At 35.3% G+C, this 27,399-nt stretch overlaps 1 protein-coding gene across 1 annotated transcript in view; it reads right to left on the reverse strand.

Moving 5' to 3' along the window:
- Positions 1 to 379: 379 nt before the first annotated feature.
- Positions 380 to 27,399, reverse strand: part of AQR (aquarius intron-binding spliceosomal factor) — a 54,566-nt gene continuing 27,546 nt past the window's right edge. The window contains exons 23-35 of the mRNA XM_083839638.1: positions 26,358 to 26,468; positions 24,694 to 24,803; positions 22,178 to 22,313; positions 20,166 to 20,375; positions 19,154 to 19,291; positions 18,493 to 18,564; positions 14,840 to 15,027; positions 11,892 to 12,063; positions 9,131 to 9,301; positions 8,322 to 8,407; positions 7,331 to 7,505; positions 6,139 to 6,252; positions 380 to 3,169 (exon numbers count right to left, since the gene is read on the reverse strand). Of these exons, the coding sequence (XP_083695764.1) occupies positions 2,930 to 3,169; positions 6,139 to 6,252; positions 7,331 to 7,505; positions 8,322 to 8,407; positions 9,131 to 9,301; positions 11,892 to 12,063; positions 14,840 to 15,027; positions 18,493 to 18,564; positions 19,154 to 19,291; positions 20,166 to 20,375; positions 22,178 to 22,313; positions 24,694 to 24,803; positions 26,358 to 26,468 (1,923 nt within the window). The 3' untranslated portion in view covers positions 380 to 2,929. The remainder of the gene's footprint in view (positions 3,170 to 6,138; positions 6,253 to 7,330; positions 7,506 to 8,321; positions 8,408 to 9,130; positions 9,302 to 11,891; positions 12,064 to 14,839; positions 15,028 to 18,492; positions 18,565 to 19,153; positions 19,292 to 20,165; positions 20,376 to 22,177; positions 22,314 to 24,693; positions 24,804 to 26,357; positions 26,469 to 27,399) is intronic.

A 27,399-nucleotide genomic window follows, 5' to 3' on the forward strand; every position in this document is an offset into this window, starting at 1 on the left:
CTCTGAAACCATTACTAAGGCATTTTCCTTGATCATTTCTAAACCTGCACTTACTGCATTGTTTCACAGTCACAGATGGAAAGTGCTGCATAAATACAGGCCCCTATCTCAGCTATGTACGGATGAAGGATCAGTAAGAAAGTGAACTGCTCTTTGCTCTTGTTTTTCTGGTTGTTACAGAAATGAGTAGTACATTGAATTACGGTGTCATTTTTATATCAACACAAAATAGAGTCTAAGGAGTTGAGCTGTTGCTGAATAAATCTGGAAAGTACCTTCCAAGTTGTTTCACAGGCTCAGTGTAATAGAGAAAGATTAGACCAATTAATGGAAGTGCTGGCTAAGTAAATATGAAGAAAAAACACTAACACTTCTTTAGTTTCATTTAAAATGTCCTTAGTTTTTTATTGCATGGCCTTGGAACAATAAAAAAAAAAAAGTGCTTTAAAATATTTTCCTTTTGTTCATACATTTAAAGGATCTTCTCTTCTCAAAGATTTTGTTCTCTAGGTTTTCATGCACTGCTATAATCATTCTTTGCAATAATGCTTGAATAGTGTTTTTTTTAACTGTTCACTTAAAAAAAATCATATATATATATATATCATGATTTTTGTTTGAAATTTCAATTATTTCAGGAGTTAAATACATTATTAACATCTAGACCTCATTGTTCGCTAGAATAAAGATACAGACATCAGAAGGGGATGCTAAATTCCAAGCAAACATTGTCTTTGGAAAACAAAGTGCGTAGATCAAAATTAACATTTTCACTTCTCCCACCAACTCTTTTTCATAATAAAGTTTAAATAGAAAATCAAAACTAAATATATTTTCCTGGAAAACACTAAGTTTATGCTTTACCAAAAAATAATAAACAGAACCAATTTTTTTAAAGGCCTCCGAATCTATAAAGAACTTTCCAACCACTGCTACATGATAAACATTATTTTCCAGGTTTCTGAAAATGCATTCTCCCAATGCTTTCATGTCCCTGAAAAGTGTAAAGTTCAATGTACAGAAGACGGCAGCAAGGACTAGCCAATAAAATCTTTGTCACAAGTCCACTCACCATTTTAGGCCATCACTGAGGACTAGAAATTTAACTGCATACCTGGCTGTTCTACAAAGACACAGTGAGTCAGAAGGGACCACATATGCAGGCCTGCACATGGGATGCAGCATCACACAGGCCAGTGTGCTCTCAGACAAACAGCAAGATTTCACCACAAACCACATACCAATCAAGAATGTCTTCACAGTCCCTTTCAGCTTTGGTTGCTTTTTCTGTCGTATTTATTGATAGAATCTCTGCCAGTTAAATCATCCCTTTTCGAAAAAAAACCTTCCAGAATCCTTTACCATTGTTTCCTAAAATTCTGAAGCACAGTGATTGTTAGACTCATATTTATAGAAAATGGTTTGGAAAACAAAGATGACAACCCTCAGCTGAGTTTGTCACATGTTGCCTGAAGGCCCTGTATTATTCATCCCTGCTTGAACATGTGAACATTACTGCATGAAGCTTACCACCCTAACATTGACTGCTACTTGTCCTCCAAGGGCAGACAGTTTGGAAGTAAGCAGTACATTCCTTTCCACACAGAACAAACAATCAAAGAACACAAATCTGCTCAAAAGAGTATTCTTGCCTGAGATGGCTCAGCAGTGGATAAAAAGCAAACCAAAAAAATGAATATTATGTGCCAATAGTAAGTATCATGGTTTGTTACTCCTGAGCTACCCTCTAACTGACAGAGGATAATTCCTGGGGGAAAGGCAGGTGAAATGAGTGCACAAGGCAGGTGCATGAGTGCACAAATACATAATAAATGTGTTTCATTGAGCTTGGCTTATATTTACTTTTTTCTCCTATTACACTACAAAAATACTAAGAAAAAATAAAGACCTTAAGTCCTAGGAATAGGTTAATGTAGGTTGATGAATCTCTAATCCATTTAATGAGGAAATTCTTCTGGCAGGTTCAGAACTGCAATACTTGAAACCCAAGTATTTCCCCATTGTCAACAGTCAAAGATGTTCCTATGGCTACTCCTCTGTTTGAAAACCAAACTTGGAAATTCATAAGTCTTATTGAACCACTGGAAAATTTGCTAAATTGGCAGATATTTTTAATGAACCAGGGAAAAACCTCTCGTCACTTTATGAAAGATGTATATTTGGATATTACTCTAGAAAACCCACTCAGCCATTATGTCTTTAATATCAGTATTACATGTTTTGTAAATCCTTCATTCAGTGAACTACTTTAATATTTATTCCTCATAGGGCTTTATCCTGTGTCCTCTTAAAATGAAAGAGATCTTATTTCAAAGCCCTAAGTTAATGCTGTTAAAAAGCTGCATCTTAACTTCTTGTGTAAGGAATGATTCAATAAAGCTTTTTAAAAATTTCAAAGTCCCATGGTAATTCACATTGCTCATATGTGCAATTAAATCTTACTGAACTTGAGCCTATGCCTAAAATGCCATCTCAGTGTATATAAGTGCAGTTCTGTGTATGAAATTATCCACCGTAAAATATTAAGGAAACCGTAAAGACTGTCTGGTCAATACTGAATACAGTTAATCAGTAAATTTTAATGTATAACTCAGTGATTGAATTAAAGACCAATGATTTAAAAAAATATTCACAACTTGTATAAAAGCATCTTTACTGAAAAACTTATGAAAAGGAAACTATATCATTTGAGGCAATTAAACAAATTACATTACTGACAAGAACTCAGTAAAATGTTTGCCAATCATTTTGCTTGTCCACAAAGTATTCAGTGAAAATATACAAAACAAGGTCACATTACACAAGCAACCATTTAAAAAAAGTCAATGTAAAAATAGCAATCATATTTCCAACTGCTTTTTCCCATCTGTTTTCCAAAATACAGATACGAGGACAAACATCACCTGGATCACTTTTCAGTCTCATCTTCAGGTTCACTGTCTTCACTATCACTGTCTCTTCCGGGGTGTTCTGGCATTGTTCGATGTTCAGCCACTTCTGCCACTTTCGATTCTTCTTCCTTTATTTCTTCTACCTTATTTTCTTCTTTTGCATCTTCCTGCATGCCTTGCACTTCAACTTCTGCTTCAGTCTCTTGAGTTGGAGTCACTTCAGCTTCTTCAATCATGGCAGGTGGGGGCAATAAACGCTGGATGACAGAAAAAGAAATAATTTTCAGTTTTTACAACAAATAAATCATTTTGGTATCTATTCCTATTTTAGCCTAAACTGTTTGTTCACTTTAGATTTAAGGATTTGCATTAGATAAAATAACAATAAAGCCTTAAAATTTCAAAGCCTTAATAGGCTTCTAAAGCCTTTTAGAAAGTGCCTATATAAATAAAATGAAGAGTCATCTTGGTTCACATACAGGTCTTACTTTTTTTGTTTGCATGAAAAGCAGGTGTTAAAAACTCAATACTTCCAACTCAAGGGTATCAAACATTTCATTATTCCAAAGAGACACACAAGTGACGGGACCACAGTAAAGCCCTTTTTGGAGCAACAAGCATGTTCCCACCAAAACCTCATCTATCAACCATTTTAAACTCCAAGATAAGCTGGACTCCTTTTTAAGCCTGACTTTAACAACCTATTCCAGTAATTCAGTAATTTCTCCTCAAAACATCTTATAAAGTGTTATGTGGACATTATCTGTATTTATACAAGTTCATCCACAGCTCTAGAAGTAGAACAAGTTCAAGTAACAGGTAAAGAAATACTTAAATATTTTTCACATGATACTTCTGTAAACGTATTTTAGTGTGTTCAAAGTGCTTTGCTCACAACCAAGAATGTGGTTTGCAAGTACAAAACATTACAAGCAGCAGTTGTAGCCACATTACAGACCTGGGGCAAACAAACAAAGAATACAGTGAGCTGAGAACTACGATGAATGCTATTCAACTCCAGGCTGTATAGAAAATCTCATACTTCTTGCAGCTTGATATTATTTAATGACATGATAGATACTTGCTTGAATACTGTGAAGCATTTCAATGAAATGAAAGCTTGATAAATCTCCTGTGGATGATTGTTTGGTTATGTTTTGCTTAAAGGCAATTTAGCTTCTCACGTACAATAAAATGTTTAATAATTGTGAAGTCTTATCTTCAATTAGATGACATTAATATTACAAATTTCTGACAAGCATGGACCAATCTATGCGGCAATTATGACTACCAGCAGAGAGAAGCTTTTTTTTTTTTTTTTTACATACTTTGAAGTTATGCTGTTCCCCATAATCCATTTGTTCACAGAAAAAGAATGTCTAAAAATCAGAGATCCTTTAATACAAAAATATGCATCCTCAACACATGAGACTTCTGTAATGAAGTTAGATTCATAGTGTGCTTTGTGACTACTACTGTGAGGGCCAATGGAAAAGAAAAGGAAAAACACCATGTTGTATTAGAAAGGTTATGTCCACAGTTTTTAATTTTTTTTTTTAACTTTACTCTTTGGCAACTGCTGCAAGAGCGTGATTCATTTCCACAGTAGGAAACCAGTGTTTTTTTTTTTTTTTAAAAACTAATTTTAGCTAGCAACGTAAGATTAGGATGCTAAAAGGAATAGCTGGTATTAGCAGAAGGTTCAGGTGCATATTCAATTAGGGAATCAAGCAAACCCATCTTTTAGTAAAATTTGGATGCTACCATCTGCTTTTCAGGACATTCATACACTTCTGAGTGTAACCAACTGCACAGTCCACTGCATCCTCATTAAATACGATCTGCAATATAGAGCTACAAGAAACTATTTCACTGGTGTCATTCTTCTTCCTTATTCCCTTTCTTTACAACAGACAGGTAATTCAAGCATTTCCCCAAAATAGCAAGAAAGCATCCAGCCTACCTTGCAAAGACTTGTTCTGGGTAGCAAAGTACTTAAATTTGACCGAAACTATATTGCCCAGAAGAAAAAAAGTTCCATGATTCATTGAGATAAGTAGTGCAGAGGAACACAAATGTTCCATCCGTAAGTATGACATTAAGCTGAGAGAGAATTTTGGGTTCTGATCTCTACTTATTACATAGTTCTGATATTAGATGAAACAGTCATTGGAAGAAGGAAGGAAGAGGTGACAGAGAAACATCCCTGCATTAATGAACAGAACCTAGATCTCAGAGACAAGCACCCTATTCAGGAATGGAGAGTCACGCTCACACTCTTTCCACAGTCAGCTAGAAGAAAGCGAGTAGTGTTCCTTTTACATCAATTTCTTCTGCCTTTGGAAACTCTTCAGAAGAGCAAAAACCAACAAGGAAGCTACACAGAGTAAGAATAAGTTATAAGTAATATAACTGTAAAACATCTAGGTGTTAAATGTAAGGTGTTGCAGTTCAGGGATAACAAAGACCTCTCTGTTTCTGTTTACTATCAACTATCCCTAAGCATCTACTGATTCAAGTGTGTTGACTAAAGGCAGTTCTCTGTATAGCATTTAAACTGCTTTAAAGCTCTGCTCATGTATTTCTAATGTTTTCTGCTCCAGGGATTAAGCAGTGACAAAATTAGGAACAAAAGTGATAAAGGATCTACCCCTACTTCTGAGACCATACTACTTAGCTTGGTGCTGAACTAGTACTGATGAAAAATTCCACCAGACTAAAAACACTGCAGCTGCTAACCAGACTGGATAATACAGCCAGCTAACTTGGTTAAAATGGTTTGAAGACATGACGTAGTCTCTCTATACACTGCAGCCGTGTCATGAAAATATCTATTACAAAGCATTATTACACCATGCGGCAGTGCTGTAATATTACTAGCTGCACTTACCTGAAGCATAATGCACAAGTTTACCTCAAGTAAGTATCGAACAGACTAGATCTTCAGTATTAATAAGGAATTTTGCGGCCCAGACAGAATTATATCAAGCACCCAGCACTAGTTATGGCTGTTTTGGGGGCCTTAAATTGGGGCCTAAGTTAGTAAAAGATGCAACTCCTGCTACTGCAAGATTTTAGAGACATCAATATTCTCACTCTCAGCCATAAAACCTTCTTGAACTGTAAACAGAAAAGAACAGTCTCAAACCTCAACAGTATCCCTGGTTACTTACTGAAGTTGGTTTTATTTTAGGTATGCACCTTCCAATAGTAAGAAGGCCCTTACCTGTTGGTAGTGGCGTGTACTCTGTATCATGTGCATATACATGTTGTACACAAAGTTAGCCATCTGAGGCATGTTCTTAATAACATGTATTTGGTGAGATGGTCGTTCTCCATTCTAAAGAGGAAAAAAGTAGAAATTCAGCAAGCAAAGCAACACAACCGTTATCCAAAAAGTTGTTATACTGTTTTAGGAAACATAAACCCAGTAAATGAAAAAATGCTTTTTAAAGAAAGAAATAGCTAAATTCTTTTGAATGGTAGGAAATGTGGGACTTGCATTTTGGGTGACTGGATTAATCATGACACTGCAGCCCAACGAAGAAATTTCATTTCAGAAGGACAGGCTGGGTTCCAATACTTAATCCATAAAGTACGTTTAGGACTCCAGTCATTTAACTCAAGGCATAAGTAGTTTCAGTTCACATTAGCCTACTTGTCTGCCAGAAACCACCTCATCCTTGCCTACACTCACACTCTCTCTGACCATGTATACTCATACACTCCATTCTTTGTTGCAGAGTAGACCAGTGTCAACAGAAAGGCTCCCTCCTAAACATGTCAACAGCATTTAAGACCAGGTAAAGATTTCTAACTGAGTTTTGGATTCATGCAGGTACCCTTCTCAAAGCTTCAGACAGCAAAGCAGACATGTTCCTCCAGTTCTTATTTGGTTGTTTAGCATCCTACTCACTGAGAGTCCTGTACTTAAATACTTGACCTTTTACTAAAGTTCTAGTACAATATTACAAAATTTTTGTATTTACATACCTAGCTCAGCAACAATTTTAATTGTTATCCTGAATTACTCAGTCAAATGTAATTTTACCAGTATTAATGAAAAGCAATTAGCTTTGTATTTTTTTTTGAGAAGTGACATTTATTTGTTTTGTAACAAGACTAAAATATATAACACTGTAAAACCCTATATATTTATCCTAAAATAAAAATACAGAATTACTTTCACAGGCAGAACTTAGGAAAAAAAAGCAGGTATGACTGATAAATTAGTTTTGTGAAATAATCAATTAAGAACAGCTGGTATCATGATCAAAGTTAACTCCAGGGACATAACTATCCAAGGAGCACTGATTTAACAGTGAAGACACTGCAGTCCCATCTCTTATAGCTCACTTAAAGGCAGGCAACAAGTACACCCCATTGCAGGCAGCAACATCCACAGTAGCTGTTCCTACCTGTCTTGCTGCTGGAAAACATTCTGTGGGAATTATATGGAGGTGAAGTGGTCTAGCTGTGAGCTGGCTGAATGCTGGAGTTAGTTCAAAACAGTTCTGAAACAGCGATACTCTTGCAAAGATATAAAGCCCAAGCCTGGCTCTTGACATGGCAACGACTAATCGTCGGACATCCCTTCAAAAAAAACAAATAAATTAGTCATGTTCTTTCTCACTGATGATACAACTCCAATAAAAGTAACAAGAAGTATGCAGAAGTCTTAATTAAAGTAACTATAAAGGCATCTGCTAAAGTACTATTTGGTTTTCAATTTTTCTTCCTACTATAGTTTCAATAACAAACAAAATCCTAGAACATTTACATAAAAGAGGGCTCGCTATATTGTTAATGATACAAAACTCACCCTTTAGTTCTAAAGTCTAGAAAAACAGTTAAGTTTTATAGTTAAGTTTTACATTGGGAACAAACCACAACTGCCTGTCTGTATCCCTGAATGAGAAAACATGCGTTTCGTAACTCATCTCGCTGCTGCTGAATAAGTCTTCCCCCACCCAACCCCAAAACTGAAACACAAACATTTTAAACGGCACAATGACACAACTTCGGCAGCAAACACTGCTGATACAAAACAAAACAAAAAGCTCACTTATGGAAAATAATCTATAACAAATTTTAAGCCTGCATTTATTCAACAAGCATTAATTACATTCCTGTTAATCTACTAAAGGTGAAACCAAGTTCAGCCCACCTGCAGCAGTATACACTTCTTATTGTGTAAGAGCCATTACTAAAGGATAAAGTGGATGTAAAAAGGGAAGCAGACAGTTGTAAAAAGGAATTGGGTCTGAATTTCATTCAACATATAGCACTAAACTTCATTTCTACTATATACTGCAAAAGTTGAACACTTTTGCATAATATTTTCCACATCAGAAAGATGTTTATAATATGTCCACCTTAATGTCCCTACAAGAGTATTTTCTTACATACCTAAGGTGGCCTACAGCTTTGGTACGCACTAGTGACAGGAGGATATAATCATTTTGTTGACCTTGAAATCTGTCCACAGTTGTTACCTAGACAATCAAAAAACAAACTCCATAGGTTAATATTTGCCATTTCAATTACAACGTGATATCCAAATTTCAACATCAACTTGCTATTCAGATTGTATTAAATAAGAAGAGAAATGAGAATATTTTAATTCTGTTTTAGTTCACCTCTAACCAAAGATCAAACTCCTCTTTCTGGGAGATGTGACTCCATATACTATTTCTCTCACATTTTTATTCAATTAGGACAGCTAACTGTGGAGTACTAATAACAAAAACTTGTGGAAAGCTACAAGTTTTATAATATAGAACTTTAACCAGCAGACACCAGAATTTTGTAAATATATTTTTGTTTCGTAAGATTCTTCATCATGCATTTTATCAAATCGCCATTTCTACTCTGGGTGGATCTTTCTTTCTTTCTTATTTATTTATTTAAAAGGAAGACAAAATAAATGACAAAGAATTATTCTGTCCCATGTAGTCTGTGGGACACAGACTACAGTCTCTATCGAACTTCACTGATTTTGCAATTTCCTTGTATAACTAATTACAAAAAGGCAAAAAGAGTAGTGAAATTCCACAGAATGCAAGTTAATAAGTATGTGCTGTTAATAAAGGAATACTTGCACAGAAAGCAGTGAATCTATTCAATCAGATGGAACAGATTCAATCATGTCATGTTCTAAAACACAATAATCATGAAAAAGAGAACCACTCCAATGACCGATATATTCTGAAAGTCACCTTGTTTGGCCGTCCGATCAGTGGATTATTTCCACACCGTTGGTTAATGACATCACGGATCAGGTGCTTCTGTCCATTGTATGTTGTCAGGATGCTTATCTTGTCTGCAGGGTAACCAAGCAGGCACATATACATGAATAGTGCCACAACATACTCTGCTTCTCCGAGATTCTTAAGTTTAAAAGGAAGGAAAAAGTTATTAATTTTGTAAGATTGTAAAGAACAACTGTCTATTTAGAGAAAAATCTCAGTGCTGAAACATTTATTAAGTGAAATCATCAGATCTATAAAAGTCATTTTGAAAGAATAAAAATCACAAGCAAGTTTAATAATTTAGATCCTTCTTCAGCCAGAAAACCGCTAAAAATTTCTGTCAATATTATTGTTAGGCAATAGATTGACACTTTCCAGTATCAACTGAGAAGTACTCAGTTTTATTTCAATTAAAATCTAAATATTTAGTAGTCCTCAAATATATTAAAATGTTTAAAAGAAGTGTTAACATTTGAATTATATTCAAAGACTAAAATATTTACACATTTGCACCTAATGCATTTATATACTTGGCAGCCCAAAAGAACCTCCACCTTAATATATTACTACAGAACTCAAGAAGTACTAATACAACTTTTTTCTTCTACTTAATATACCAGAAAAACACCTCTTATTTAAAACTGTGGAATTATAATTTGTTAAGAAGCATTAAAAGCTGATAGTCTACAGATACCAGTATTTAAATGTAAGGGGTTTAAAACAAAACAAAAAAAGAGGCAAACAAAATCTGTTTAGCAACAGTTTAACAAGGTTTCATATAAGCAAGCAAAAAAAAGTTGGAACGAATCACTTTCCAGTATGCTCAAAAAAAGAACTCATTGAACTAGAATAATGAAACTCAACAATTAATTAGGGAGACAGACACCTGGATTATCAAATCCAGTTATTTCTATTTTAGGCCACACCTATTCAATCTCAAAGTATCTAATGTTAAAGTATATTTCCTAACTTTTTAAAAATTTTTTTTTAACTTATAATATACGTCTGTCCCAGAGCATCACTCCTCTGGTTGTAAGAGCTTTTGTCCAATTTCCAGAGTTAACTTATTCGTAGCCTGTTTACATCCATTTTCTGTGAGCAAAAATATCTTTCAAGTTAAAATGTTATTCTCAATTGTGGATATTTATTCTTGTTATATTTATACAAGGATCTTATCGTCACTTGGCATGTGTTTGACCAGGCTGGACATGTCAGCCTCCTTTATTTCTTCTTATTATTAAGTGGGTTCTGCTTTAGTTGAGAAATGGAGTTGCTATACATACCAAACACCTGTGGGTATAAAGCTACTCTACAAATATTAATCCTCATTAACTCTGGAAAGAAATGCCTCAAATCACAAAGAGAAATAATACATGGCAATCTGTTAGAAAAACTATTCAATGTCACCAATGTACCCCACCAGTATCTCTCTACCCTCAAGATATGAAAAAACAAAAACAAAAAAACTAACTGTAGGACATACTAGAAGAGTTTGTTCAGAATAGCTGTTGTAGGAATAAAGGTCTTTTGTGTCCTTGTGACTTTTAATCTCCTCAGGACAGAAATGAAATAAAGTTGTGCTCAATTACGCTGTTAAGGCACTAATTGCAGCTGTTCCAGCAGACAGCTTTTTACTACTTATACGCTACAGTGTTATAGTTTAAATTCCAAAATCAAAAACTCTCCCCTCCAAACAACCATCACCCCAAGCTAGAAATGAGAAGCAGTGGACTATGGCTCTCCTTTGTTTTGTTCACTAACAGCACGCCAGCTTGTTATTAAAAAAAAAAAAAAAAAGGCAAGAGGAACCCAAGCATACCCTATGAATACCTTGCAAAAAAAAAAATAGATTAACATAATTCTCAATGATCTCTGTAGGCAAAAAAATGACCATACATATTACTAGCTTAAACTATATTGTTCACATTCCATAACATTAAACAAGATATAAGGTGTTAGTTCTATATTTGTATTAAATTCATTAACTTGCACACAGATCCAGCTTCTAACTTTTCGGAAAACCCAAACAGATTATTTAAGTACCAGACTGTTCCCATCTTTGTTTTTAAAACAAAATTTTAGTGAAGAAGAATAAGAAAACTGAAAATATAAGCATCTCATTACAATTGTCAAAGCGTTTCCTATTTTAAACAAATAGATAAAGGCTGTTGTTGCTGGCTTAATTTGAAAATTTAAGCAAGAAATTTCAAGGCTAAGCTTTTCTTTTGCAATTCACTTCGCCCTCAATGTCTCTCTGCTTCTTATGCATACTTCTTGTAGTACTGTTTCATTCTTTTATGAATGGACTCTTTTGCATTCTTATATACAGATCAAATTAAAACACTGTCACAGAGCAAATGTTGATCCTTCATACAGAGAAATGCTACTGCTTATTTTGTTATCATGACAGTACAGCAGCCTTTAATTTGCCATAGGCCAAAACAATGTTTCATAATGAATTATGCACCAAATCTCTGCCCCAACCCAGTAACTTTGAGAAAATGGAAACAGCAAGCAGTCATTCACTTTGAGCAAAAAAACACAACACAACACATTATCAACCTTTTCAACATTCGAAACTGATAACGAGGGGAAAAAAAAAAATCATTCATGTGCATGGCTGTGTTATCTGAGAACATAAACATCAGTTTACAGTATTTTTAAAGTCTTCGCTGAAGATTTAGTAAGCCATATCCAGATTAAATAAAGCATACACTATTTCTCTTACCTGATAGAAATAAGGATTGGGTTCAGACTCTCCCACACCATTGAAGTCTTCTACATTTATAAGCTGGAAGTCATACAAAAACCCAGCGTTGGCTGTTCTGAACTCCGGCATAAGTTGGACATGAGGCAGATTACCCAGATTCTTATAGCGCCAGTTGTAGAGGTTACATAAACTGTCCAAAACCACACAGACAAAAATAGTTAAAAGTGAGTTCTTGAACTTAGTAATTTTTTTTTCCATTTTGTCTGGTTCTCTCACAGAAAACTGTAGATTTTACTTCTTTCTAGAAAGCATACAAATTTGGCTACTTCTTCACATTCTCATCACACATGGTTGTAACCTGAAGTGAATTCCCCCTTCTCCTGCTCTATGGCTACAGGCATCTTATACTATGTCACAAAGAACTGCTGGCAGAGACTGAAAGAACCACAGTATATTCCATTTTGCAAACTGCGAACAAAACACACAAACATTCTAATAGCAAAGTTTTCAGAAAGGGTTTTGGCAGTTGTGTTCAAATGCTGCAGCTAACAGAAATTTCCTGTGGTAACTGATCAGAACATTGCCATGGATAGCCTTAATTTATCTGTGGATTCCCAAAAAGGGAACGTGATTTACCTCTTTAGGAAGAATTTGGATATTAGATCCTGGTATTTAAGCTACCAATGAAGAAGCTAGAGACAAGGAAGGGAAACTAAGTTGCTAGATTGCACAGAGGAGCAATTCAATTTTTTAACTACTACCTTCCTTTAAGTATTGTTTCCTGCAGTAAAACACTATTGTATAGAGAATTACTCTGGGACCTCTCAAGCCTGATTTTTTTCTGCCAATAACCTACATTATGACCTTGAATACTTAAATCCTTCATTTCAATTTCATCTTCTGTAAATGTGCAAGAAGGTGGATATAGATCATTACTCTCAGTTATTTCAGATTAATTTGGGGAAAAGCCTGACATGCCCCCCATTTCTGTTTTGTTTTGAAGGCAGAACAAATCATTAATGCAAAACAGTAGGCTAAAATCATCATAAATTTGGATAGTCATGATCTTGCAGAAAAATCTCATGCCAGCCAGTGATGTGATGCAGTTGTGAGTGACATAAGCTCACACCACGAGCTTAGAAGGACATTTTATTTAGAAATGAGTTATCAGTCTGAAATAGAACAAAAGCCTAAAAAAAAGTCCCTAACAGTTTGATCACCGTCTTCTCCCCACAAGATAAGCTGCACATTGAGAGCTAAATGGGCAAGGGGTCCCTCACATTTAAGAATTTTGATTTGTGCCCTCAATGTTGAGCCAATATGTAAACAATTTTTGCCTGTAGGATTTGAATATACTCTGCACGTGATTGGATATAGAGTTGTTAATTTAGCTACAGGGCTAGTTTGACAAATAACAGTTTTAAGCCTGATCTAAGTAAGTGTTGATGAAAAGTATACTGTAACTACACAGACTAGCCAGCTTGTAACACAAGAGGTCTGCCTGCAAAAGGCAAAGAAGCATCTCATTCACAGAAGCATATGCCTAGCAGAAACTCAATACAGCAGTGTCTCAGCCTTAAGCCTGCTCTGCCTGATCAGCTCTCCATTGAAGGGTACCAATTTTGCAAAGAAATCTAGGAGGCATTTTCAAATGACAAAATTTAAGAAATATTAATACTTCTTCGCAAGGAAGAAAGGACTAAGGGCAAACAGATTTTCTGCATTATTTGTTGTAAAGACTCTTAACTGCAAAAAGAAATTTATTTTCTTATCTTGTGCCTTGCCATGTATTAACTGAAAAGCAAAGGGAAGCTGACAAAAACCTATACAATTCTCAATCATCCCCAATACTTACGGGGAGAGTACTATAACCAAAATGTCTCAATCAGAAATGCAGAACAATATCCTAACCAGGTAAAGTAACAAATACTTCATGGGGAAGTTACCTATGAGCACAAAAGTAAAGACAAATTGTAGGAAGGTAGGGAAATAATCCATGATCAAGCAACTTTCTTCACTTTGCAAACATTCTGTTCCCTCTAAGAAGTTCTCTGAGATGTTGTAAAATAGTAGATGACAAAATAAGCTTCATTTATCATCATACTAAAGCATAATTTGCGTTATCATATACTGAAAATAACTGTCGTCCATATGGCTAAAAAATAATATTCTAAAAGCCAACATTTGTTAAATGAAAAAGAAGTTCTTCAAATTGTTCATTCTACTTTACACCTAAATAGAAAAGACTAGGATTTAAAACTAAGCATATTTATATGCGTATATATATATATATATATATATGATTTACATGGAATCATTTTCTCTTCTTTGGTTTTATTTTTCCGTATTAATAAGATGCCACAAATATGAATAAATTTGACAAAATGAATAGATTTGACATCTAAATTGTCATATTGAAAATGTCAGTTAAATGGATAAAAAAAGAAAAGCTCTCTCTTACTATGAGGAATTAGTTTAGATCTACACACAAAAAGGCATTACGTTCTTGGGAGGACAACCTGGCTGACAATCAGGCAGAGCTGAAGCTCAACTGAAATCCCATAATAAAAGCATCTTTTTGCAGACCTCACAAGGAATAGCAAACGTTTATTTAGCTTTGAATATATTAATTCAGAAAAGGAAGCTTGTAAAAAAAAAAAAAAGCAGCTTCTTCCAAGGGAAAAAAAAGACAACAAAAAAAACAGACTTAACATTCCTTCAAATATCATTTTCACTGAAATACTCACAATGCTACTATATAAAATAAAGTAAAACTCACTGCATTTCAGCAAAGTAAAACCTGCCTTCTAGTCTAAGCTAGTCTAGTCTAAACTGAAAATGGAACAAAATATAAATCACAGTTTTGCAAACTCCTGCCTTGATAATCCAAAGTTTCCAATACTATACATGCATTTTTCCATTTCTTGACCTGGTAGTAGCTACACATGCTGTTTTCTTTAGCTCACCTTGCTCTTGCTCTTCCTTGTGCATCCAAATCAACAGTTGGTACTCCAACACGAACAAACCGTGTGAAGAGGGACTGCTCCATGTTGGAGTATTTTTGAAAAGCCATGTTCTTAATGACTGGTGGCAACTGGTGATGGTCACCAATCATAATCCACCGCTTCAAACGACTGAATCCATCCTGAGGGTTCTAGAATCAATTACACAATTGTAAGTATTACAATATAATCAAGGCACTCAATTACAACACATTAATGGTCAAATTAGCTGTCTAAGCCCTAAGTTTTATTCTTAAGCTACACTGAACTGCAATCATTTTAAAGACAACTATTAACTTCTTTCTAATCTCTCTATTGCCTGCCTTTTGAGTGTTTTTGTGGTTCGTATGCTTCTCCTGTTTACCTCTATAATTCTCACATTTTCTCTTCCATGAACACGATGTGCCTGCCACCATGGCTCTTGGACTGAAAGCCCTTCAGTATGTTATGTATAGCTGTTTCCAGTTCCTCATCGTCCTCTGTGTACCTATGTTAAGTACTGAGAAAGTGCATGAAGGACTATTTTAACAGAGGGATGTAAAAGGAACAGATGTGTGGGTAACATTATCCTGGAATCAGAATCCTGAAGATTTCTGACTGCCAGTTTTACAGTTCTGACCCTGTTATTTTAAACACTCCTCTGATATTTCCCTGTCCCCATGGGAGAACTATTCAAGACAGAGCCTGAAGTTCCTTTTCTTGCCACTTGAAGATGAAGAACTCTGAAGCCCTCTCTGATCAGGGAGCAAGGAAGGAAACTGAACTCTGGACTGTCCACCTGGCCTGAAGATGCCTTAAGAAAGAAAGAAAGAGGATGAAAAATATTTTCAATAGCTGGGAAAAACGCTTTATTTCTTTTTCTCCAAAAAAGGTTACCGATTTGGAGAAGTTCAAGTACACTATGTAATCATTCTGCTCTTATGATCAGTTTTAATCTCAGACAGAGAGCTCTCTATTTAAAAAAAAAAAAAAAAAATCTTGCTCTGAATTGCAAGAAATCTAGTACTACCACTTTGTAAGCCTAGTTCTCTTTTTTTAAGCAAACAAAAAAACCACAAAACAAACAAAAAGCAACCAACAAAACATAAACAAACCAGTCTCAATTTTCAGTGACTATTTGAATGGCTCCTCTAAGAACGGTCATGGGATATCCCACAGAATGTAGCTTTATCGTAAAAAAAAAAAAGTTTGCCTTAATTACAGAAGTCTTCAGCTTCTCCATTGCTTATATATGCTTATTTCCCTTCACTAACCTGATGCATCATGTTATTCAGTATTCATTCAAATAGTTAAAAAGCACTACATGATGATTATTTCACTAAATGGAATAATCTCATTATAAATGAAAACCATGGAAAGAGCCATGCAGGAATTATTCATTACACAGCACTGCAGTAGCATTAAATTCAAGACTGCCAAAAGGCAAAAACAGCATTCTGGAGTGTAACGCTTGTCTTTAAACAGAGATTTAAATAACTTAAGCTTCTACAGACCAGCTTGCATGAGAAGCCACCCAAACTACAACTTACGCTTACATACCGTTATGACAGAGATATCTAACTAAGCAGAAATCTCCTTATATTTCAGGTTTCACTAATTTCACTGCTGTTCTAGAGACTAAAACGAGGGCTCATTAAGTCCACGGGACATAAAGAAACCAAGTCCATTCCACTTTATTATTGTAATTGCTGAAATAGTAATTGAAAGAGAGCAAAACTGTTCCTGTTTTATGATTTGCAAAAAAGCCTCAAGTTTGATTGCTCTCCATACACCCCCCAAAAGAAAGAAATATGCGCTCCTCTTCGGAGTTCAGGCCATATTCAGGGTTTAGAGGCTGAAATAATTAGTTGCCTCCGTGCTCAGAATTATCAAAACTCGGTCATCTTTACCACATCACAAAGGTGATAAAGAACCACGTTAATGGCCCCAACACTGAAGAAACCTGCAGTAAGACTGAACACAGGACTTGGGCTTTAATAGCAGTATCTTGGATATCCACATTCTTTTGTGCACTAGGCCCATACTGAGTTACTTTCCTGCAATTGTATTTGAACCTCTATTGTTAAGGAGCAAAGTGAAAAATTACGAATATAACCAATATTTCATGGAGTTTCTGTCATGCCTTTTTCAATTTACATTAAGTTTCCTTTGGAATGAAAATCTGAGCTTGGATGTGGTTTTCTAGGGGAACTTAAATCATTGTTTTTCAATGAAAATATTTGCTCCAAGCAAAACGTCTAAAAAGGAAACTTACTTCTAGAAAATGAACAGTCTCTGTAAATTTAGAAAGCCATTACACTAAGAATCAAATGAATAGCACAAGCTGTTTTAAGTTTCACCAACTTCCCACACATCATCTTCCGATTTGCAGCTAAAGAGTTTGCACAGAGTTCCTGAGGGAGCCCACACTTCCCTCCCAATGGTGAAATTTTATCTCACGTTAATCTGAGATTACAGAGATAACTTGAAAGGGGTTGAAATTGTCATTTAAGCCACAGATGTATGAGAAGCACTGTTTGCTTACTTAGGAAGGCCTACAGCTCTTAAAAGTAGGTGGTGATGCATCTCAAGCTCAGGATGCCAAAAGCAACCCCAGAGCTGGGCCAACAATCTTCACCAGAGGCACAACAAATCTAAAGACAGGCTGAGCTTAGAAGGATAAGAGTAAATGTTTTTAAGGAAAGATATGCAACCGTAGCAGTGTTAGCCCTCATCAATTCCTTACATTGCAAGAGTAGAGGACACATTTCTTTGCATACAGAGCTACTGCTATCTGGTTTTCTAAAGACCATCCTATAAACATCCCACATGTCACATTAGCTTCAGTTTCCTTCCTTCCTTCCTTGTATTAACAGCACTCTTCCAGCTGTAAGACAACCATATCATATACACATACACATTCCTTTTATAGCTACCAACTATTGGTTTGCCGAACAGTATAAGCGGCAGTTGATACCAGACTAAGCATTTACCAATTAAACTAGATAAAAGGTACATAATTATTGGCCCAAAGTAGACAAAGTAGAAGTAGTAACTTTTTGCTGTTTGTTTTTTGGTTTTGTTTTTTCCCTCTCCCTGTGGTGTTATAACATCAATTAGAATGTCTCCTCTAATGGCTACAGTTTCCTGAAAGTTTTAGGTACTTGGTATCCACTTTATCTCTTAATTTTGACTGAAACTGAACAAGCAACATTGGCAGTCAAGATGACAGAGAGCACTTATGATCTTGGGAAACAAAAGTTAGAGCAGTTATTTCATAATAAAAAATAATTTTTAACAGTTTTTAAAATTATCAGTGATTTAGCAATATGTATTAAATGAGAAAGAATACAAGTGACAACAATGTGACAAAGCCAGGAGCTAGTTCACTTATATATCTTCATGCTTTCAAAGTGAAATCCTGATACTACTACTTAGTCACAGGTACACAGGACAAACAACTAATGAAGTTGTAATCATGTTTTGAACATGATAATTCTTATTGTCTGCTCCATGGGAAATACCAGTTCTATGTTACTTTCCACACAAGATACTTTCCTCTCAATATTTGGTATTGTTCAAGAACACAGACTTTGAGTTATCATTTTTTGTAGCAAGTTTTATAACTCAGGTCTAACCTGCAACAGGAGAGGTATAAAGGTCTCTATCTCCAGAATCTGTGCAGACTCCTCCATTAAGATGTTGTCATACTGAGAAAGAAAAAATGGAGATGCCCGTCAGCCAACTAATACAAGTTAATGTTGTTATTTAACCTACCAAAAGGAAGCATCAATTACTTATTTAGGAAATTAAAGTCTTTTCATTAGTAGGACAATTATTGGTGGAAAGATGAGGGGGTTTTGTTTTTGCAAGTCTATAGTAAATGAATACTTATGGTTAACACCGCAGTGAAAACAGCACTGTCATAGCTTTTTTTCCCCTCAAACTGTTCATTTTTTACGTAAGCAAAGTTATAATAGATATGTTTTTCCCTAATTCATCCTTTATTTTATCACCCAATCATATCACTGCAGTTCATCTCATATGGCAAAGCTAACTTTTTTTTTATATGCATACACTATTAAGCATTTCAATATATGTAATTTAAAAGCAATCTCATCTTTTACTTACAGAACCAGAAGTTAAAATTCTCTTCAATAAAATTACAATTAAAAACATGCAACTCAAAATAATCTAGATGCAAAGAATTAGGAGAGATAAAGGTCTAAATGAAGCAGGGGGAATGACAAAAAGAAGAAAAAGAAAAAAAAAACAGTGTAGTATCACTAATGTCATTACTTTGAAACCTAATTCAACTAGGTCATGTCGTTTCAGAGCAGCGTGGGTACAAGTCATAGCAATGATTTTTGCTTCTTTCACCAACAGATATTTGGATCTATCCAGGCCACTGCGGAGAAGTTCAAATGCTCTGAATTCCTGTGGTAGAAAAAAGAATTTTGAAGAACAGAATTAAAAAATAAATAAAAATACTGCTTATGAAACATATTCACTGAAACTATCTGTCCACCTTTTTAGTCAAATTAAGTAAGAAAGTTATGAGTATGTACTGTTAACAATTCCATCTTGGATTTTTATTTATTCATTTGTATCCTAAACCTGGAGACAACAGGATTTCAAAACATAAGCTTGTTAAAGTGTATCCAAGAATTCTGCAACCTGTGTGCATATATAAATTCTCAGAAAATTATTCAGTTGATTCTCAGGAACCCTCCCCTCAACAATTTTCCTTTACTGCTTCTTCTTATTTTCATTCCGTTCTCCACTCCCCCCCCCCTTTTTATTTTTTAAACAGCATCATAACTCACATCTAATATTAGAAAGGCCAACACAGGTAATATGATGAAATGATACCCTGATAACCCTTACCCTAGAGCTTTTAAAAGCCTCTCAAGCAATACTGTGAAAAAAATGTAAGATAAATCATTTATGTTACACTTTTAGGTTATCTGATTAAAGGCAAATCACTGTAAATACAAAGACCCTGTAAGGATCAGGGGAACAGTGAGTGATAAGTGCACCAACTTTAGTAACCTAATCAGTGAAAAAGAAGCACATAAAATGGGTGCTTCCTAAGCTTAAAATAAAACAGATTAGACCCTTGTCTCTATTGTGAAGCACACCTGAATTACTCAAAGGGGGAAGTTCTCACCTGAATGCCCTGCAATCTAAAGAAGCTGCCTAAAGGCATATATCACTTTTAGGATTTAGGGCAAGCTGTATTTTGGAACTGTGTAAACTTTCTTTAGGATTAAGCAGATTCATTTAGCTTTCACAGTTACATGTCACTTACCTCAAGCTGAGTGAATATTTTCTTAATATGTCTAAAACAGCCTTCAGCAATCTCCATATCTTCTTCATAGGATTTGCCTTTGAAAATTGGTTGAGGAGCGTTTGCAAAATACTGGTGAAAAGGAAAGAAACTGGACACATCCGTAACATTTGGCAATTTTCCACCTTTAACTTTCACTTTGCTGATATATTCCTCCCAACGAGACATTACCTGTAATAAACAAAAGTGTCATGCAGACATGTTTTTAATATAATGAAGTCATTGGACAGTTATCACCTTGCACACTTACTAAATAAAATAACTGTTTTTAATCACAAAACCAAGATGTCTACATTAGCACTTGATCTTGTATCAGGAGGACATTTTCAAAGCTGTGGTACAGTGTGTTGACCTTGGCTGGATGCCAGACCTACACCCAATAACTCTATCACTGAACCTCTTCACCAGGATGAGGGAAGAAAATACGATGGAAAAGTTTGCAGCTCAAGATAAAGACAGGGAGATTACTTACCAGTAAGCCAGAGGCAAAACAGACTTGACTTGGTGAAAATTAATTTAACTTAATGTCAGTTAAAAATGGAGTAGGACACTGAGAAACGAAGACAAAACTAAAAGCACCTTCTCTTTGCACCCTCCCTCCTTTCCTAGCTCAACTTCACACTTATTCCTGACCCTTCTACCTCCTTTCCACCCCTCCTGAAGAGCTGTTCCAGCATGGGTCCTTCCCCTAGGGTGCAGTTCTTCAGAAAACAACTTCTGGCCAGGAGCCTGCTCCAGCATGGGCTCTCCAAAGGCTCCAGCTTTCTTCAGGGTACCTAAATAAAGGGTACCGCCCGCTGTGGCATGGACCTCCACAGAGTGCAGTGTGAGTACGCGTTCTTTTGTGGCCCTTTACAGACTGCAAGGGGACAGCCTGCTCTCATGGTCCTCTACACAGACTGCAGGAATTCCTGCTCTGGCACCTGGAGCACCTCATCCCCTCCTTCTGCACTGACCTTGGTGCCTGCAGGGTTGTTTCTCTATCTCCTATGCCCCTCCCTGTCTCCCCAGCCATCAGTCCTCTTTCACAGCTGGAGCGATGTGAGATGATTTTTCATCCTTTTTTAAACATGTTTTCACAGAGGCACCACCAGCATCACTGAATGGCTCAGCTTTGGCCAGCAGTGGGTTTGCTTTGGAGCCAGTTGGAACTGGCTCTATTTAACCCAGGGGCAGCCCCTGGCCACTTTTCACAGAGGTCACCCCAGCAGCCTCCACCTTCTGAAACCAAAATCTTGTCACATAAACCCATTGCACAAGCAAACTTCCTGATTATCTCTGCTTAAAATACTTTGATTTAAATACCAAACTGTATTCCTTCAGGAGGAAATTAAACCAGAAGATGTGCTTTAGCTGTGCTCCTAGCAGTCTCCAACGCCTAATGAATATTTAATAATGTTTAGGAACACACTACAGCTATCCCAAGCTAACTTCTCTAAAAATACGTGTAGTGTGAGGATTTGGTCCTAAGTACCACTCCCCATGTCTGCTTAAGCCATATTACTTGCTAATGTGGACATGGTCAGTGACAAGTACACAGAAGGGAATGAAGGATAAACAATATACAGAAAATCACTGTTCTGTACACCATGAATCTTATTTCAACCATAAAAGCTTTCTAGAAGGAACATTAAGTAGCTGATCTACTGTTTGTCTAAAATATAAAGCATCCCACAGATTTTCTTATTTGAAGGGGAAACTCCAGGTTAGAAAATTTGCCAGTAGTCATAAAGAGCAGGAATGTTAGCCTTTCAGTTTGTGAGTCATCAGGCAGGATTTAAAACAATAGCAATACAAATAAGTAAGGTTATAATTATGGCTTTAGCTATTATTGTATTTTGAACCACCAAAGAAAACACTGTGTGGTTTTGTTTTTTTAAGACTCAATCCTGAAATTTTCACTGTAATTTTTATAGTGTGTTTCCTAACACATTGAGGTCATGCAGTTTCTGTAAAGCTATTTCAGTCCTTACTTGGTATAAGAAAAAGTGGCCAGCTGTTTCACAAGTGTAAGAAACATCTCCTGGGACTCCAAGACTCTCTTGCAATCGCCCAACTTCTCGTAGAAGTTCAAGTCTTCGAGCCAGAACATAATTAACTCTTCCATACCTACAAAATGAATTAAGGTTAACATATTTTGTATTTCAATTTATTTAATCCCAAGTGGTTTATTTAAGTATCAAAATGAGATATCACACCTACTAGTAACTTGCAAAACAAACATTTGCTACCTGCTGACTATTTCTATCTAGATAAACCCTAATAACTTACAAAACCATGCAAGAACTATCACTGTAAAAAAAGCTTTTTTATCCTATCACATCATTAAAAGTTTCATAAATATTAGTAAATATTAGTAAAATATTCTATTCAGGAAAGCATTACTTCCTACGTGCTGTGTAGGAACCATTACACATTATACAAGCATATGAAAGTTACAGAAGTCTATGGACCATCCATCATAATTGGAACTGATAACCCAAGTTTCTGTGTAAGTCTAGCTTCCTTTGGTGATATAAAAAATGCCTTGCAATGATGCTTTGACCACCATAACAGACAGATCTGCATCCACACATAGGAAGTCCTGTACTCAGAGCTGTCCATTGAAAACCTTTTATGGCTAATTAGTTTGTAACTTACTCCTTCCAGTCTGCTTTTTCTTATCTAATTCATTCCCATCTTTTTTCCTCCCCTTTAAAAATAATTAAAATAATAATTAAAAAAATCAATGTATCACATTTATTACATTTTCATATTAAGACAACAAAGATGAAAATTGTTGAAATTACATATGAGGGCACTTTCTTTTAAAAATGCATATCTAGTTAGAACCTAAAATATGAATAACGGCTAAATTTTGAGTTCCTATAAAGCTTACTATTCATAAAATAAACTTTCTGCACAGAAAAATAAAGACAATCCCTGGGACCTCAATGGGTTCTATTGTCTTACTTACAAAAGTTAGAGAAGCTAAAGCTAGTGATTTTAATTTACTAAGACACAACTGACGATCATATTGTTAGCAACTGGAAAAAACAAGTTTCTCAGGAACTAGGACAGTTAAGATCATCGCAATGTTTTTCTTTTTTTTTTTCTTGAGCAAAACTAATCCATCATTATTACAAGTGACTGCAATCATTTTTTTCCACACTTCCAAATGTCCTCTTATTTCTCACAGTTCAATCATATGCCCTCTTTTATATATTAATTCCTTGCTACAAAAGTTTTCTTTAGCTGTGATTCCCTTTGTTTCTTAAGTGACAGTACCAGTTTAAACAGGTCCTCTCCACCTTATGCTTGTAAAATTCACTGTTTTGCTATGTCTGCCAAGGGAGCAAAATAGGACAAGAAGCTTACATGCAGAATAAATTCTTTTAAGCAGTACTGTGCCTTCTAAAGCAGCCTAACACAGAAAACATGAATTCTAAAGCAACTTAAAAAACAATAAACAAACACAGAAGGCATACAGGAAATAAACTTCTTGTCTGGAATTATGCTGGATATTAATGAAAATAGACAACAGAATGTCCCAGAAAAACCTCCTTTTAATGATGAACACTACAGTTCAAGGAATATTATTAAGTCTTAGATATTACTAAATAAATATCTACCATGACATCACTTCACTAAGATCTTGGTTATCAAATTACTGGAAAAAAAAATATTATGTCAAACGATTCAAATAAAAAAAAATCCCTAAGTATTTCTTTTCCTAAATGAAACTCAAAGATGTGTATGTGAATAACTTCTAGTGACTATATATAATTTTTACTACAACTTTTAGAAGTCAAGGTGTTGCTATAATAATATATCACAGTCCAGTTATTTCCAGTGCATGACCCCTATACCCTCGCTTGCATTTATGAATGTGTGTAATCCTATTGACGTCAATTGGACTAACATGTAACATAAAACATACAAGTGTTTACCAGAACAGGTTCTCAAGTCTTTGTACTTGATAGCTTGACTTATGAATGTATTTTTCAAAATGTATTATTTACCAATGAAACAAGCAATTTTGTTATTAATCAATATTCTGAAGAACTAGAAGCACCAAGTTTTATTTCACATTTACATGTACACAACATTCAGTACGCCAGCAAAGGTGCTATCATATTTGCACAAAAATTCCTAACCACAAAAATTTAACTTTATCATTCAAATTTCTCCCACAAAACAGGTCAATTTTATAAAGCATGCGTGTATGTATAACATAGTGAACTACTTTTATTCAAGCAGATGAATTTGTGAACAAGCAATTGCATGATTTTGTCAATTAGAACAGTTTGGCTACTGATTAAGAATCAAAATTACTTAACCCTATATTGAAAACAAGTGTACTCTACATAACTGCAATTCAACAGCATGAGAAAGGTAAAACATGCCAAGCATAGCTCCTTGCTCAATGACAAGAGAGGTAGAATGGATTCAACATGTGAGTCTCAGCTACAATACTTATACAAGCTATCATTAGCACCTCCTTTCTCACCTGCTGAAATCTTTCTCTGTCTCTAATTCCTCTTCTCCGTGACCCAGACGCAGGAGGTGGCGTTCATCAATGTCTAGAGCCATGATTTTTTCAAACAGCTGGTTCAAGGCCTAAAGATTGACAAGAACAGGAGAAAAGGTAGTTTTTAGAAACTCTTGCAGGGAAAACCAAAGAATTACTTGTAAAACAGTCAGCAAATAATGCCTATTTCGGTATAACAAAAGCCAAAGCACACATGAAGTCAACACTGAAGCTAGATTGTGTTAATCTTGACAATGGACATATCAGCCTACTGAAGCTCGTCTTCACTTCCTTTATGCAACAATTATATTTGATTTTACACCCTTCCTTAAATCACCTAGTTAAAAAATCTAGTTGATAAAGTTATCAATTCATACGTTTTTCCTCAGGAAGCACAGTTTAAAAATAGTTATTTTTAGATCACTTAGAAACAATACTGTTCATTTAACTTTTACTGTAAATTATAAGAGTGCAATCTGGTGGTGATTGACAGGTACTGTGACTATTCCATATGGACAAATATATTTTGCTGGACTTCAAGGTTTACTGTGGCTCCTGCCTTAAACTCTTCAGTTTTCTAAAGCTTAGTATCAACAGCTCAATTCAGTGTATCCTAAAGGAGCTGAGTCTATAAGCACTGAATCGTCAAACCACAAAACTAAGAGTGAAGTACAAGCTTGCTCACGTTTAAGTCAACTGGAAGTCATGCAAACACGTTTAAGTACATAGTCAAGGCACAGGAAATGAACCCTGCTGAGGTAATAGTTTATTTCCTGAAGTGCAATTTCAAATATTCACATTAAGTCTTGTCCACTAAGAAGAGTTACCTACCTGCCTCAAAAATTATTTACTTCCTTTACTCCACAACAGAAATGCTCTCAACTCTAATACCTTTTACTCACCCACAACCCGTTGCAGACTGGCCTGTATTATTCCAGGTATTAACTTATCACCAAAAGGAAGCTACACTGTTGACCAAAGAACGTACAATGGAAGTACCTGATCTTACTCTGATGAACAAAGATGAAATCCTTTCCAAATGGTAAGCTCAGTTAAGATAGCTGATAAAGGAGATAGGATAGGCTACTTAGGGAGACCAGGAAATAATGACTGTAGTTTTCAAAGAAACCCTTCAAAATCACAGATGGCTTTAGAATAAGAATCTATAAGACTATTATTATTATTTTATATGTGGTCAAGAATTAGCAGGTAGACTCCATCTCTTATGAATGGGAAGCAAGCATTCATCTGAACAGGCCATTCTACCTTTCCTGCCTTTCCTTGGAAGCATGAGGCACAGAGCAACTGGTGCCCGAGGGAACTACTGAGTACAAGTCAAGTTTGGCATGCATGCAGTAAATGTGCAATTGTAAAAACTGTGCAGATACTTTTTTTCAGAATACTTCCTAATTTATATCCCCTAATGAGGTAAATATCCGGAAAACCTCTGATAAATACCTCAGAACTACTATCCTTAAATTCAAAATTTTCATGGCATATTTTAGAACTGGCGAATCTGCTCACAAGCTAACTTAAGCTTTCATTAGTAAGAAACAACTGCAGTCCTGAATGCACTGATTCTCAGTATCTGCTGCTCTTCTTTATTTTAACTACAGAAAAATTTCATACATGAAATATCTTACCTGATTAGAGTGGGTAACTATAAGAGTTCGTTGTTCTGGGAAATTATGATAAAGATTGGATATTATCTGGACCGCAACATCAGTTTTCCCTGTACCAGGTGGACCCACTACCTAAAACCACAAAATAAAGAGAAGAAAAACAAACAAAAAATGCACATGATTTATAAAAATTCTGCACTGGACAGAAATACAGCCTGTTGGGAAAAACAGAGCAATCTCACAAGACCTCCTCAGACAAAAAACAAGCAACAGTAACAAAAAAGCATGCTGTTCATCCCCAAGACAGGCGAAACGTAAGGGAAATAGTGAAAAAAAAAAAGAAACAAAGAAACATAACTGAGAAATAATAAGGTGAAGTAAAGAATAGAAGACAGATTCCATTCTCCTCATTTACTTAAAATTATCTACAACTGATGATACGATACCAAGATTTAATGTTTTTAAAGGATCAATTATACGTGTATAATTTCTTAAAGTTGTTGGTAAAACATTTTAAAGGTGTAAATAAATATTATAAACAATATTATAAACATCTCAAAAGTAATTTCTTCGGTGTTAAGAAGCAAATACCTGTTTTCATATGTATCTACACATAACAACATAAATTGCTAGAAAATCGTGCTTGTTTTATTCAGACAGAATCTCATTGCTAGATTCAAAAACAAGCAGGATTGTATTTCTCAATCATATTTGACAGGAACAAATGAAATAATGACAGAAAATAAAACACAGGCTTATTATACTGCATAACTATTTTCTCAAGCAGTCTGCCTTCTCTCCTCGCAGAAACAAACCAGGTGATTTCGTCAAAAAATCATAAATACATCCTCCAAAAGAGTTGACTTAGTCATTGCATTTCCCTTTTGAACTACCAGACTCCCATTCAGTAACCTCTTCTTAAAAAATTAGTAAATATGTTTTTAGCAAAAAAGTTAAAATTATACATATATACACACACACATAAAGACCATCTTCTCAAAGATTCATATAAGCTGATGGAGTATCAGGCACAGTAAGTTACTTCTTTAAAGCCCTCAAAACG

The sequence above is a fragment of the Anser anser genome, assembly GCF_964211835.1.
Source record: "Anser anser genome assembly, chromosome: 5".
NCBI lineage: Eukaryota > Metazoa > Chordata > Aves > Anseriformes > Anatidae > Anser > Anser anser.